At 40.5% G+C, this 14,300-nt stretch overlaps 1 protein-coding gene across 8 annotated transcripts; it reads right to left on the bottom strand.

Moving 5' to 3' along the window:
• Positions 1-2,704: 2,704 nt before the first annotated feature.
• Positions 2,705-7,784, bottom strand: rsrp1 (arginine/serine-rich protein 1). Of its 8 annotated transcripts, none has more exons than XR_005472678.1 (6): positions 7,524-7,784; positions 6,437-7,028; positions 6,144-6,325; positions 5,691-5,866; positions 5,005-5,515; positions 2,705-3,069 (listed from the first exon to the last, which is right to left on the bottom strand). XR_005472678.1 is itself a non-coding variant. In XM_038967231.1 (5 exons), exons 2-5 carry the CDS (start codon positions 7,026-7,028, stop codon positions 2,956-2,958), a joined length of 969 nt encoding a protein of 322 aa, XP_038823159.1. In that variant the 5' UTR covers positions 7,524-7,783; the 3' UTR covers positions 2,705-2,955. The 8 variants fall into 8 exon arrangements, 3 of the variants coding, with proteins under 3 accessions (XP_038823159.1, XP_038823161.1, XP_038823160.1); XR_005472679.1 differs by having other exon boundaries at positions 5,005-5,490; XR_005472676.1 differs by lacking the exon at positions 5,691-5,866 and having other exon boundaries at positions 5,005-5,085; positions 5,371-5,515.
• Between the last annotated feature and the right edge of the window lie 6,516 nt (positions 7,785-14,300).

Below are 14,300 nucleotides of genomic sequence, written 5' to 3'. Positions count from 1 at the left end.
ACTTGATTAATTAAGGGCACTAATTAGTAAATAACTCCCCTCACCTGGTTCTTAATTGAAAGGAAAAAACAAAAACCAGGCAGTCCATGGAATGACTTTGACCACCCTGCCTTAATGCATACTTTTAAATTATATTATGTTACCTAAACTTACAAATGAAAAGATATAAAAATGTATACAAGTAGAATTGATTTAATTTACTAATATTACCATCTCTACTACAACAAAAATACATGTACAGTAATTACATGAAACAATTAAATTAAATACTGTAGAATTCCATTCATTCCTGTGTGGAGGACTGCTTTTCTGAGTGCCAGTATGGCACACCGGTGGCTTCAAAGCCTCTCATTGGCCAATACATAGCATCAGCAATCCATGGTTTATATACATCATTGGTCTCACCTTACGGTTATAGTTAGGACAGTAGAATACACAACGTGCAATGTCAAAAAATTTGGTAGTGCATCAGCAGTGTCCTCGCTATTTCAGTCACTGACACTCAATTACCCCATTCTATTGACTGCTAGGTTAGCCGAATTACAGACTGGGCATGTGCCCAGGGGCCCTGATATCCAGGGGACCCCCCATTGTTTTTGTTATTCACTCAATATATGAACATAGCATGTGTAGAATTGCAGGAAATTCATTTTAAAGAGCAACTGAACAGACCAAATCTATTTCCATGTTACTTGTTATGAAAAACAAGATTTCAGTCTTGAGGGTGTGGTTCGGTGGCAGTTACCGATGTTTGTCCCCCATGATACACCATAGGAACAAAGCCAGTATCGCTTCCTTAAAAAGTCAGAATGAATCTAAGAACTCAAAATCTGTAATTAGTTGACATTTTGCTGAGGTTTTAGTCATGCAATTTTACTGGAAACTGTTCGCCATACCATTGCAAAATGTGTACAGTCAAGGCCAAAAGTTGAGAATGACAAATATTAATTTCCACAAAGTTTGCTGCTTCAGTGTCTTTAGATATTGTCAGATGTTACTATGGAATACTGAAGTATAATTACAAGCATTTCATAAGTGTCAAAGGCTTTTGACAATTACATGAAGTTGATGTAAAGAGTCAATATTTGCAGTGTTGACCCTTCTTTTTCAAGACCTCTGCAATCCGCCCTGGCATGCTGTCAATTAACTTCTGGGCCACATCCTGACTGATGGCAGCCCATTCTTGCATAATCAATGCTTGGAGTTTGTCAGAATAATTATTTTTTTTGTCCACCCGCCTCTTGAGGATTGACCACAAGTACTAAATGGGATTAAAGTCTGGTGAGTTTCCTGGCCATGGACCCAAAATATTTGTTTTGTTCCCCGAGCCACTTAGTTATCACTTTTGCCTTATGGCAAGGTGCTCCATCATGCTGGAAAATGTATTGTTCGTCACCAAACTGTTCCTGGATGGTTGGGAGAAGTTGCTCTCGGAGGATGTGTTGGTACCATTCTTTACTCATGGCTGTTTTCTTAGGAAAAATTGTGAGTGAGCCCACTCCCTTGTCCAAGAAGCAACCCCACACATGAACGGTCTCAGGCTGCTTTACTGTTGGCATGACACAGGACTGATGGTAGTGCTCACCTTGTCTTCTCCGGACAAGCTTTTTTCCGGATGCCCCAAACAATGACTTTACCCCAGGCCTCAGCAGTCCAATCCCTGTACCTTTGGCAAAACATCAGTCTGTCCCTGATGTTTTTCCTGGAGAGAAGTGGCTTCTTTGCTGCCCTTCTTGACACCAGGCCATCCTCCAAGTCTTCACCTCACTGTGCGTGCAGATGCACTCACACCTGCCTGCTGCCATTCCTGAGCAAGCTCTGTACTGGTGGTGCCCCGATCCCGCAGCTGAATCAACTTTAGGAGACGGTCCTGGCGCTTGCTGGACTTTCTTGGGCGCCCTGAAGTCTTCTTCACAACAATTGAACCGCTCTCCTTGAATTTCTTGATGATCCGATAAATGGTTGATTTAGGTGCAATCTTAATGGCTGCAATATCCTTGCCTGTGATGCCCTTTTTGTGCAAAGCAAAGATGACGACACATGTTTCCTTGCAGGTAACCATGGTTGACAGAGGAAGAACAATGAATCCAAGCACCACCCTCCTTTTGAAGGTTCCAGTCTGTTATTCAAACTCAATCAGCATGACAGAGTGATCTCCAGCCTTGTCCTCATCAACACTCACACATGTGTTAACGAGAATCACTGACATGATGTCAGCTGGTCCTTCTGTGGCAGGGCTGAAATGCAGTGGAAATGTTTTTTGGGGATTCAGTTCATTTGCATGGCAAAGAGGGACTTTACAATTAATTGCAATTCATCTGATCACTCTTCATAACATTCTGGAATATATGCAAATTGCCATCATACAAACTGAGGCAGATTGTGAAAATGTATATTTGTGTCATTCAAAACTTTTGGCCACGACTGTAGAACTGCAGGGAATTATCTTTAAGACTGCCAAGTTCTCCACCCCAGAGCAAAATTGGTTGAATCGCATGAAATGCATTTAAAAACTGCAAAATGCTCTCTACCCCATGGGAAAATGTGTAGAATTGCAGAAAATGTGCTTCAAAGCTGCAAATATCTCTCCACCGCCAAGAAGGGGACCACTACAATGTTTTGCCTGTGGGACCAATGTCAAACATTAAGTAATTCCTGTATTGGTAATGACTGAGAGGACACAGTAAAGTCAATGAACAAGGAATTTAATTTCAAGTGTCTTTATTGAATCACTAACCAGCATTAGACACCAAAAAAGTAACACCATCTGAAATATTCTGTTCTTCCCATTTAACTCAAATCTGAAAGAAATCTACCATAAGATCAGATCGCCGAAACCTCCCCTGTAAAAATGATATACAGTATTTACATTGTCCATGTACTCTTAACACATTAGCGTGATGTGGTAAGTTAGTGTTTGCGCAAAGTGCGACAAAAGGAGGATTGGACCGTTTTTCAGACTGGGACCCAGTGACCAAAGGGGTTCCTGCTCGCTGTGTAGTTCTCCACTCTGTGTGCTACCTTTGATGTGGTGGAAGCAACAATGACTGTGGGCTTGGCCACTGAATTCTGTGTGAACAAATGAAGGAGAAACACAGAATCCAAAAGAATTTAAGTGTGGCGCCCAAATACTTCAATGAAAATTCTAGGCATTGTCAAATACAGGTCTTCTGCTAAACTAAATACTAGAGGTCGACCGATTAATCGGAATGGCCGATTTCATAACAATGGGTATTTTTGGACACCGATTTGCCCTTAATTTTTTTTTTTTTAATACACACCTTTATTTAACTAGGCAAATCAGTTAAGAACACATTCTTATTTTCAATGACAGCCTAGGAACAGTGGGTTAACTGCCTTGTTCAGGGGCAGAACGACAGATTTTTACCTCGTCAGCTCGGGGATTCGTTTCTGCAATCTTCCGGTTACTAGTCCAACGCTCTAACCACCTGCCTTACATTGCACTCCACGAAGAGCCTGCGTGGCAGGCTGACTACCTGTTACGCGAGGGCAGCAAGAAGCCAAGGTAAGTTGCTAGCTAGCATTAAACTTATCTTATAAAAAACAATCAATCTTAACATAATCACTAGTTAACTACACATGGTTGATGATATTACTAGTTTATCTAGCGAGTCCTGCGTTGCATATAATCGATGCGCCTACTTCGACAAACGGTGATGATTTAACAAGCGCATTTGCGAAAAAAGCACTGTCGTTGCACCAATGTACCTAACCATAAACATCAATGCCTTTCTTTAAAATCAATACACAAGTATATATTTTTAAACCGGCATATTCAGTTAATATTGCCTGCTAACATGAATTTCTTATAATTAGGGAAATTGTGTCACTTCTCTTGCGTTCCGTGCAAGCAGTCAGGGTATATGCAGCAGTTTGGGCCGCCTGGCTCATTGCGAACTGTGTGAAGTCATTGCATATAATCGATTTATTCCTAACAAAGGCCGTAATTAATTTGCCAGAATTGTACATTATGACATAACATATAAGGTTGTACAATGTAACAGCAATATTTAGACTTAGGGATGCCACCCGTTAGATAAAATACAGAACGGTTCCGTATTTCACTGAAAGAATAAACGTTTTGTTTTTGAAATGATAGTTTACGGATTCGACCATTTTAATGACCAAAGGCTCGTATTTCTGTGTGTTACTATGTTATAATTAAGTCTATGATTTGATAGAGCAGTCTGACTGGGCGATGGTAGGCAGCAGCAGGCTCGTAAGCATTCATTCAAACAGCACTTTCGTGCGTTTGCCAGCAGCTATTGCGCTGTTTATGACTTCAAGCCTATCAACTCCCGAGATTAGGCTGGTGTAACCGATGTCAAATGGCTAGCGAGTTAGTGGGGTGCGCGCTAATAGCGTTTCAAACATCACTCGCTCTGAGACTTGGAGTAGTTGTTCCCCTCTGCATGGGTAACGCTGCTTCGAGGGTGGCTGTTGTCGATGTGTTCCTGGTTCGAGCCCAGGTAGGATCGAGGAGAGGGACGGAAGCTATACTGTTACACTGGCAATACTAAAGTGCCTATAAGAACATCCAATAGTCAAAGGAATATGAAATACAAATCTTAGAGAGAAATAGTCCAATAACTACAACCTAAAACTTCTTACCTGGGAATATTGAAGACTCATGTTAAAAGGAACCACAAGCTTTCATATGTTGTCATGTTCTGAGCAAGGAACTTAAAAGTTAGCTTTTTTTACATGGCACATACTGCACTTTTACTTTCTTCTCCAACACTTTGTTTTTGCATTATTTAAACCAAATTGAACATGTTTCATTATTTATTTGAGGCTAAATTGATTTTATTGATATATTATATTCAGTTAAAATAAGTGTTCATTCAGTAGTTGTAATTGTCATTATTACAATTTTTTTATTTTTTATAAATCGGCATCAGCTTATTTTGGCCCGCCAAGAATCTGTATCCGCGTTGAAAATTCATAATCGGTCGACCTCTACTAAATACTTGCATCACTTACATGAATACTGAATGAGATCATCTTTTTCTTGGGAGACATATTAGGGCTTGGTGCATCCTCAGGCTCTATGTCACTGTTCTGCTGCAAAGAGAAAACAGTTGAGTAAAAATCAGATCAGCTGTTTTCAGGTCTCCCCATCAACACAAATACATTCTCCTCGATGAGCAATAGCTCACTTGTCTATAGTTTCAACAAACTGCAGTTCCCATGCACCCTTGCTTCATTGATGTCAAAGCTAGGCATCTGTTCATTATGTGATTTTTACAAGGGTAGTTTTAAGAACAAACACTATAGAAAGAAAAATCCTTTGAGTGGCATGATGGTGCAGTTTTCCAAACCCCATCCAGAACACCACTTGTGTATTACCAACTTATCTTTGGCATACGGACGGAGGGAGTTGGCCATCTGTTTAAAGTTCTCGTCAGGAATAGTCACAATAACGCAGTCCAAACGCCTGCGCTTCTTCAGAGTGGGAGGGAGACTCTGCTAAATAACAATGTTCCCATTTCAACTGTAAGTAAACACACATATTCAGAGTTCTAAAAATGTATTTCTATCAATGTGGAGTATTGTCAGTATGTTTTAATTGTATCTATCCATCTGTGTGAGAAAGTAGCATAGGTGATGAACTGGGACATTACAAACTGAATTGGTAAGCCATGAAGTCAGTGAGAATTTAAGTGTACCATTGCTGGACAAAACAATCCATTCCTGCTACTGGACTTGCATTGGCATTGTGAGCATGACAAGATTAATCAGATAACCTTTTCACGCAAATGCAATGACATCACCCAAGTCACATGACTGCCCTCTTATTCTCCTAATCCGAGGGGTCGTGGAGAGTAGACCACTGTCATGTGATCTACAAAAACAGGAATAAATACAAACAGAGCAAGTGTGTTCTCTGACAGGTGCAAGGTTAACAGACAAGCAGTTTCACAGAAGACAGAATCAGAAGTCCTGAAGTTCAGACTACATGGTAGGGAAAGATCTCCAGACTGTGTTTTAAAATGGCCTAGGTAGTGCGGTTATGACGTCAACAGCTGAACTTTGAGCAATTTCAATTGCTAGGCTTCTTCTCTGTGTGTCATGTTCATAGACGGTATGTTCAAAATGATCAAATCTCCCTGAACACCCACCTGTGATAGACTCTTTTGAGGGAGTGGCTCTGGTCTCTCCCATTCCTCTGGTTCTGGTGTGGCTAGTCTGGTTTTCAGTTGCTGCTCCTCCAGGATGGGCTTCACACTCTCAGGAAGGTCCAGTTGCTCCATCCCCAGTACCTGGGTGGTATTGGCTTTCGTAGTCCTGAGTTCCCCCTTTTCTGAGGAAAGAAAACAGGACATATTTACATCAACACAAAGAGGTCTAATGCTGATTATAAGTCTATTAACTTCTAGCAAAAATGAAAAGTATATATAAACATAAGCCTTACCCTCTATACTGAGGCTGACGACTGAGCGTCCTGAAGATGTGGAGCGACTCGTGTAGGTCTTGTGGCGTCTGTTGGGTGATCCAGAAAACCTGCACTTGTACCTGCCCACAAACCCCCTATGAACCCTGCTCCAGCTGGCTGACCTGGAGCGGGAACTGTGGCGGTGTGGCCTGTCTGGGGAAGAAGAAGGGCTGTAGGAGCGTGAGTGGGCCCTGTAACAGCGTGATGGTGAGCGGTGGCGCCTATGGCCATGGGCCTGTCGATGTTGACGGCAGCAGCGTGAGCTGGAGGAGGCTCTGTGGCAGCGCGGGTGTGATCGGGACCTGGGACGGGTTCGAGGGCTGCTGTTGGATGAGTGGGATGATCTGGAGGACGAAGAACTGGTGGAGGACCTGTGACGTACCCTACGAGCATTATTTCGCTTAACTTGTCGTCTAGAGCCAGAGGACTGGCTACTGGTATGACTACTTCTAGATGGGTAACGAGAACAGGAAGAGCTGGATTGGGCATCCTGATCAAAGATCAAACTTAGCCGTTCACTCTGAGGGGCCTGTGTCATTTGAACATGTGAATCCTTCCCGTCGGTCTTCATCTATAATAAAAACATAAAATAAAAGTAAATGACTATCCAATGTATGTTATGGGAAGGAGTTAGCCTATTAAACAAAATTGTGTACAATTGTTAGATATCTAACGATAATTACCATAAACATGCGTCTTGTGTAACTTCTCATCAATGTTTTTAAATAGGGTCTGCCTGAAATTGCATAACAATGATTTGACACCTCTGACAAAATTGCGTAACTATACTGACAACTGTTGGGAGTAGGAATAACGTTAGCTAGTACAACTGTGGAAAATTCCATGTAGGAAGAACTAACGTTAGCTATAGCTACTGTAACTTACCTAGCTAACTTACAACTGTAGCTGTTGTCTTGCTAGTAGTTTGCTAGACGTTGTTGTAAACTTCCTATTATGTCCATTTCTGAATGTGGTTGGGCAGGATATAACGTTTTATCAAATAATTACCTGTATGGTCTTTACAGTATTTCATAGTCTAATCGTAGCTTACTCGCATGCGACTTACCGTAATGCGAACTTACGTTGAATTCAGTCGACTCGGCCGCGGCGCTAGGAATCCGATTCTGCTAGTAAACTAGATAATGTAATGAAATTCAATCAATTACGAGATACAATTTTAATGTTTCAATGTAATATTCGTAGAGAAACCTAGCAAATGCTTAAATTTAGATGAAAACGTCGAGTTTTAAACTAGCTAGTTAAGTATCAACGGCTGAAATAAATCTGTCTGTTGCCTAACCAAACAACTAGCCACACAAAATGCCTACGTCATCGAGTGTCGCTGTGGAAAATTCCACCCTCCCCCTCATCTTCCCCCTCCCAGTTTAAAAAGTTCCGCTTGTTCACGAGGGTCAGTTTGCTACAGACACTGCGCATATTCTACGCTCTTTCCACAGGACGGCGAAGTGAGCTGAACAGGTGATTTTGTAAACCTTCAATACACTGGAGTTGCAGTAAAACATTATTTTGGCTGTGTTTACTGGCAAGCAAACCATATAGCAGTATAGATCAGTAGACTGTATAAAACATATGGAACGTACTAAACAGGAGAAAATAATGTATCGCGAGAAAACAGCATACTATGTACCATTTTGATGTATTTATTTTTATTCAACCTTTATTTTGCCTCAGCATAAGCAGGGCGGCAGGTAGACTAGAGGCTTTGGGCCAGTAACCGAAAGGTTGCCAGATCAAATCCCCGAGATGACAAGTTAAAAATCTGTTCTGCCCCTGAACAAGGAAGTTAACCCACTGTCCCTAGGCTGTCTTTGTAAATAAGAATTTGTTCTTAACTGACTTGCCTAGTTAAATAAAAGAAAAATGCGTTCACGTACTAGTCGGAACTGGGACATTCGGAAATGTCAGACTTGCTAACCGGTTGTAGTTATACACGTGCCGCGTTAAACCAGTTAACAAGTCGGACATTTCTGAGTACTGTAGTTCCGACTAGCACTCAAACGCAGTTTACACACGGGGGTTAGTTGGGATTTTTCCTGTATTCTTTTGTAATGGAAATTCTAGAGCTGTTGCCATCAAGCTTCAGATATGTCATATTTACATAATTTTATAGCTGGATCATGTTGAGTTATCTCAGTAATAAAGTTGGAGCTGCCAGAAAGAAATACGATGTGACGGTAAGTAAATAAAATAACTGTCAAATGGTGCGAAAATTGAATAACTGCACTGCAATGCCATATACGTATATTTTAGCCCTGTAAACTGTCTGGAACATAGCCCAATGATCCGAGGCTCCCGAGTGATACAGTGGTCTCTCAGCGCTAGAGGTGTCACTACAGACCCTGGTTCGATTCCAGGCTGTATCACAACCGGCCGTGATTGGGAGTCCCATAGGGCAGCGCACAATTTGCCCAGCGTTGTTAGGATTTGGCAGGGGTAGGCCATCATTGTAAATAAGAATTTGTTCTTAACTGACTTGCCTAGTTAAATATATACAATTTTTTTTTAAAACGAATTCCAATCCTGCTCTAATTGGGAGCTTCATGCAATGTCAGTCAGTCACATCTTGCCTTAGCCAGACATGAGTAGACTTGAATGGGGCAATGTGCTTGGGACTCAAGAAAAACGCATAGAAGTGAACTCGATAGTGCAGTATAAATACAGGACACCTGATGATGCATGTGGTATAGCTATATGTACATTTGTTTCCCCTTATGTCAAGTATTACACTGTACCCAAACCGGCTGCCATTGTGCGCAAATAGATTTTGTGCCCCCACAAACGTGATCAAGACACGCAGGTTTAAATATCAAAACTAACTCAGAACCAATTATATGAATTTGGGGACAGGCCAAAAAGCATTAAACATTTATGGAAATTTAGCTAGCTAACTAACTTGTCCTATTTAGCTAGCTTGCTGTTGCTAGCTAATTTGTCCTGGGATATAAACATTGAGTTGTTATTTTACCTGAAATGCACAAGGTCCTCTACTCCGACAATTAATCCACACATAAAACGGTCAACTGAATCATTTCTAGTCATCTCTCCTCCGTCCAGGCTTTTTCTTCTTTGAACTTATATGGTGATTGGCATCTAAACTTTCATAGTATTACCACAACAACCGACAACACAGTTCGTCTTTCAATCACCCACGTGGGTATAACCAATGAGGAGATGGCACGTGGGTATCTGCTTCTATAAACCAATGAGGAGATGGGAGAGGCAGGACTTGCAGCGGGATCTGCGTCACAAATAGAACTGACTTCTATTTTAGCACTTGGCAACGCAGATGCTCGTTGACACGCGTGAGCAGTGTGCGTGCAATAATTGAATAATACAGATATCTACATTTATTTTGCAATGCTCGCGCACGCGATGCCAGCGGTATAGTCAGGGTATAACGCTTCGAACACACCGACAGTGTCATTGCATTTTGGTACACCAGAATTACATTAATTTCCATTGAAACGCTGCGTTTGCCTTGCAGCATTGCGTTGCAGAGGCAGTGCGTTCGGTGTGGTGCATACGTTGGATTTATCAAACATATGCATTGTATGCCCAGACGGCTTGACAGAAATGGTAACAGAAGGTGAATGTTGAACTTCTGTTGCATACATATCCAGATGATGCTTCATGCTATTTTGCACAATTACGCTGTCGAAGCGTAACGATGATTATGCAGTTGTGGTACACAGATACTATACTATCCCTAATTTCTGGCACAAGAAGGAGCTCAGAGAAATATGGTACTTATCACTGTCTTTGTATCTCCTCCTGGGCAGTACCCTACCATGTACAGTGACAAGGAGCAGGTGTTCAACTGCATCCAGAGGGCCCACCAGAACACACTAGAGGTGTAACCTCAGTGGCTTGTGTTCCAGACCATTGCAGCTCTTGTCTATCCAGTACATATCCACATTAACCAACATTACCAGGTTACATCACTTATACTGTCACACACATTGGTTTCACATACACTTTCAGAAACCTGTCTCGCATTTTGCATGCTACTGCCTCACAGAGCATCTCTACCTAGTTGAATATAATTATTTTGTCAACTCATACACAGTGCACTTTTGACCTTATTCCTGTGTTAATACTGATAGATATTAACACTTCTAATGAAAGGTTTATCACTACAGTGTCATTTTTTGATAATAAGCAGGGGTGAAAGTAGATGTAATTTCTTCCCAGTACGGGACCTCCTAGGTATGCACGTGCTTAATCATCAAATTGCATGTAGAATCCCTATTAATTCAATAGGATCTCTGTGGGCCTTGTCATAAAGATTTGGATTTTAATTTTAAAAATGTATTACCTTTTATTATGATGTATCACCCGGCTACCATCTAGAAGGCGGAGACAGTACAGGTGCATCAAAGCTGGGACGGAGAGACTGGAAAAACAGCTTCTATCTCAAGGCCATCAGACTGTTAAGTAGTCACCACTAGCCGGCCTCCGCCCAGTACCTTATCCTTTACTTAGATTTGTGTGTATTAGGTAGTTGTTGTGGAATTGTTAGATAACTTTTAGATATTGCTGCTCTGTCGGAACTAGAAGCACAAGCATTTCGCTACACTCGCAATAACATCTGCTAACCATGTGTACTGTATGTGACCAATAACATTTTATTTGATTTGGTACCAGCTGGCTACCACCCGGTACTCTACCCTACACCTTAGAGACTGCTGCCCTATCTACATAGTCATTGAACACTGGTCACTTTAATAAAATGTACATACTGTTTTACCCACTTCATATGTATATGCTGTCTTCTAGCCAAGACTCATCCTATATAACTACTGCTGTACACACCTTTTCCATTCATATAATGTCTATACACATAAGAAAGCAACGTGGCTGTGGGAGTGCCATGCCATGTTCTCTGGATGATAATTGACAGCCCTGTCTGTGTTGCATTGATCTGTCCTCTTTACACACCCAACAGCACATACCAATAAGGGCCACATCTCACTGGCGTTGCAACAAAATGATTCAGCATCTTCTCAGATGTACAGTTTATTGACTATTGCTCTCTGTCCTACTTCCCTCACTCTGTTTCCCCTTTATTCTGTTAACCTGTCTAGCCCCGGGGTTCCGCTAGCGGAACTCCTCCCACATTCCACTGAAAAGGCAGAGCGCGAAATTCAAAAAATATTTTTGAGAAATATTTAACTTTCACAAATTAACAAGTCCAATACAGCAAATGAAAGATAAACATCTTGTGAATCCAGTCAACATGTCTGATTTTTTAAATGTTTTACAGCGAAAACACCACGTATATTTATGTTAGCTCACCACCAAATACAAAAAAGAATAGACATTTCTTTCACAGCACAGGTAGCTTGCACAAAACCAACCAAACTAACCAAGAACCAACCAAACTAACCAAGAAACAACTTCATCAGATGACAGTCTTATAACATGTTATACAATAAATCTATGTTTTGTTCGAAAAATGTGCATATTTGAGGTATAAATCATAGTTTTACATTGCAGCTACCATCACAGCTACCATCACAAATGGCACCGACGCAGCCAGAGTAATTATAGAGACCAACGTGAAATACCTAAATACTCATCATAAAACATTTATGAAAAATACATGGTGTACAGCAAATGAAAGACAAACATCTTGTGAATCCAGCCAATATTTCAGATTTTTTAAGTGTTTTACAGCGAAAACACAATATAGCATTATATTAGCTTACTACAATAGCCAACCACACAACAGCATTGATTCAAGGCAACAGTAGCGATAGCGACAAAACCAGCAAAAGATATTAATTATTTCACTAACCTTCATAAACTTCATCAGATGACAGTCCTATAACATCATATTACACAATACATATATGGTTTGTTCGAAAATGTGCATATTTAGAGCTGAAATCCGTGGTTATACATTGTGAAAACGTAGCAACTATTTTCCAGAATCTCCGGATATATTTCTGACACTCACCTATTCTGACCAAATAACTAATCATAAACTTTACTAAAAAATACATGTTGTACAGGAAATGATAGATACACTAGTTCTTAATGCAATCGCCGTGTTAGAATTCTAAAAATAACTTTAGTACGACATACAGCTTACGTTATAGCGAGAGAGCGCCCAAAATCTGGGCGGAAACTAATAGTAAACATTTTCGACAGAAATACGAAATAACATCATAAATGGGTCCTACTTTTGGTGAGCTTCCATCAGAATCTTGTACAAGGGGTCCTTTGTCCAGAATAATCGTTGTTTGGATTTAGAATGTCCTCTTCGTCTGTTGATTTAGCAACCAAAACTTGCCAAGTGGCGCGAAGCTGTCCATCGTCACCAAACGCAGAGAACGGAACACGCCAAAACTCCCGAAAAAATTTCAATAATCTGATAAAACTATATTGAAAAAACATACTTTACGATGATATTATCACATTTATCAAATAAAATCAAAGCCGGAGATATTAGCCGTCTATAAAGAAAGCTTTTCAGAAGCCAAAGCTGATGTCCTTCCCGCGTCTTCCTGAACAAAGGAAATTGGGGTCATGTCATTCCAAGACCTCTCTTTTGACCATAGATATAGCTAGACTCCCCATTTCTCCTCTCACTGCCTATTGACATCTAGTGGAAGGCGTATGAAGTGCATGTATAGTCATACATTTCAAGCAAATTGATAGGGAGGCCCTGGAACAGAGCCTCGATTTCAGATTTTTCACTTTCTGACAGGAAGTTTGCTGCAAAATGAGTTCTGTTTTACTCACAGATATAATTCAAACGGTTTTAGAAACTTGAGAGTGTTTTCTATCCAATAGTAATAATAATATGCATATTGTACGAGCAAGAATAGAGTACGAGGTCGTTTAAATTGGGCACGATTTTTCCCCAAAGTGAAAATAGCGCCCTCTATCCTCAACAGGTTTTAACCAATCACTCATCCCTCCACCTCTCAGACTTCTGCAGCTGTGCTGGGAGCAATCTAGGTCACCAGCAGGTTCTCCTATGCCTGGGGTTACTACACTGGAGGTAAGACAATCTTTTGCAATGAGATTGCACATCATGACACCAACACCTCCCTTTGTTTATTACTTTTGAGACAGTTTCTGAGTCACAGGGCATGAGTGAAAACGGTTGGACTCCCAAGGCACTCCTTCTAGAGTTGATATGCTTTTTAGCAACTTAAGTATTTCAGCAATATCTGAATTTTATTGTTATTGTAAACAATGGTATACCATTATGGAAAGTACTACAGCTGTATGTTATGAAAATGTCATGCAAAAAGTTATGATTATCAGGCATTTGTTTTAACCTTCCATTCCATGTACTGACAACATGATGTTAATAAAGATGAATGTAAACATTGTCAGAAACGTTATTTATATCATATATCATGCTATACATTCTGATGCTCTAGTCATGATATATTTTTCCAAAGTGTAGAAAAATAAAGAAAAGAAAGCAAGTAATTTGACACTTGTGATCTCTCATGTGACTGTCTCATGGAAATGGAAAGTCATGAAACAATCCTCCAACCAATGGTTTCCCCTCTACTATGCCAGAGAGATGCAGACAGTGAGTGGTTACAGTAGCTTACACTGTATGCCCACTGGCCCATAGTGATTATCCTGACTTAACATAGCTCTATGAATTCTCTTTTCAAAATGTTTTACTATTATTATAAAATAGTGCAATTAAAACGTACGTTTTATTTAAGTATTGTATTTCATCTACTGAATTGATGAACATGGAACAATCTATGGTGAGTACAGTACTGTGCCGATCTACAAAAAAATGCGCAACTGATGCTGGCATTGGCGCATCCAACATCAAAGAGGCGTG

The sequence above is a fragment of the Salvelinus namaycush genome, chromosome 28 (assembly GCF_016432855.1).
Source record: "Salvelinus namaycush isolate Seneca chromosome 28, SaNama_1.0, whole genome shotgun sequence".
Lineage (NCBI taxonomy): Eukaryota > Metazoa > Chordata > Actinopteri > Salmoniformes > Salmonidae > Salvelinus > Salvelinus namaycush.
The sequence above is the reverse complement of the archived record's forward strand: the minus strand, read 5'-3'. Positions and strand labels throughout refer to the sequence as shown.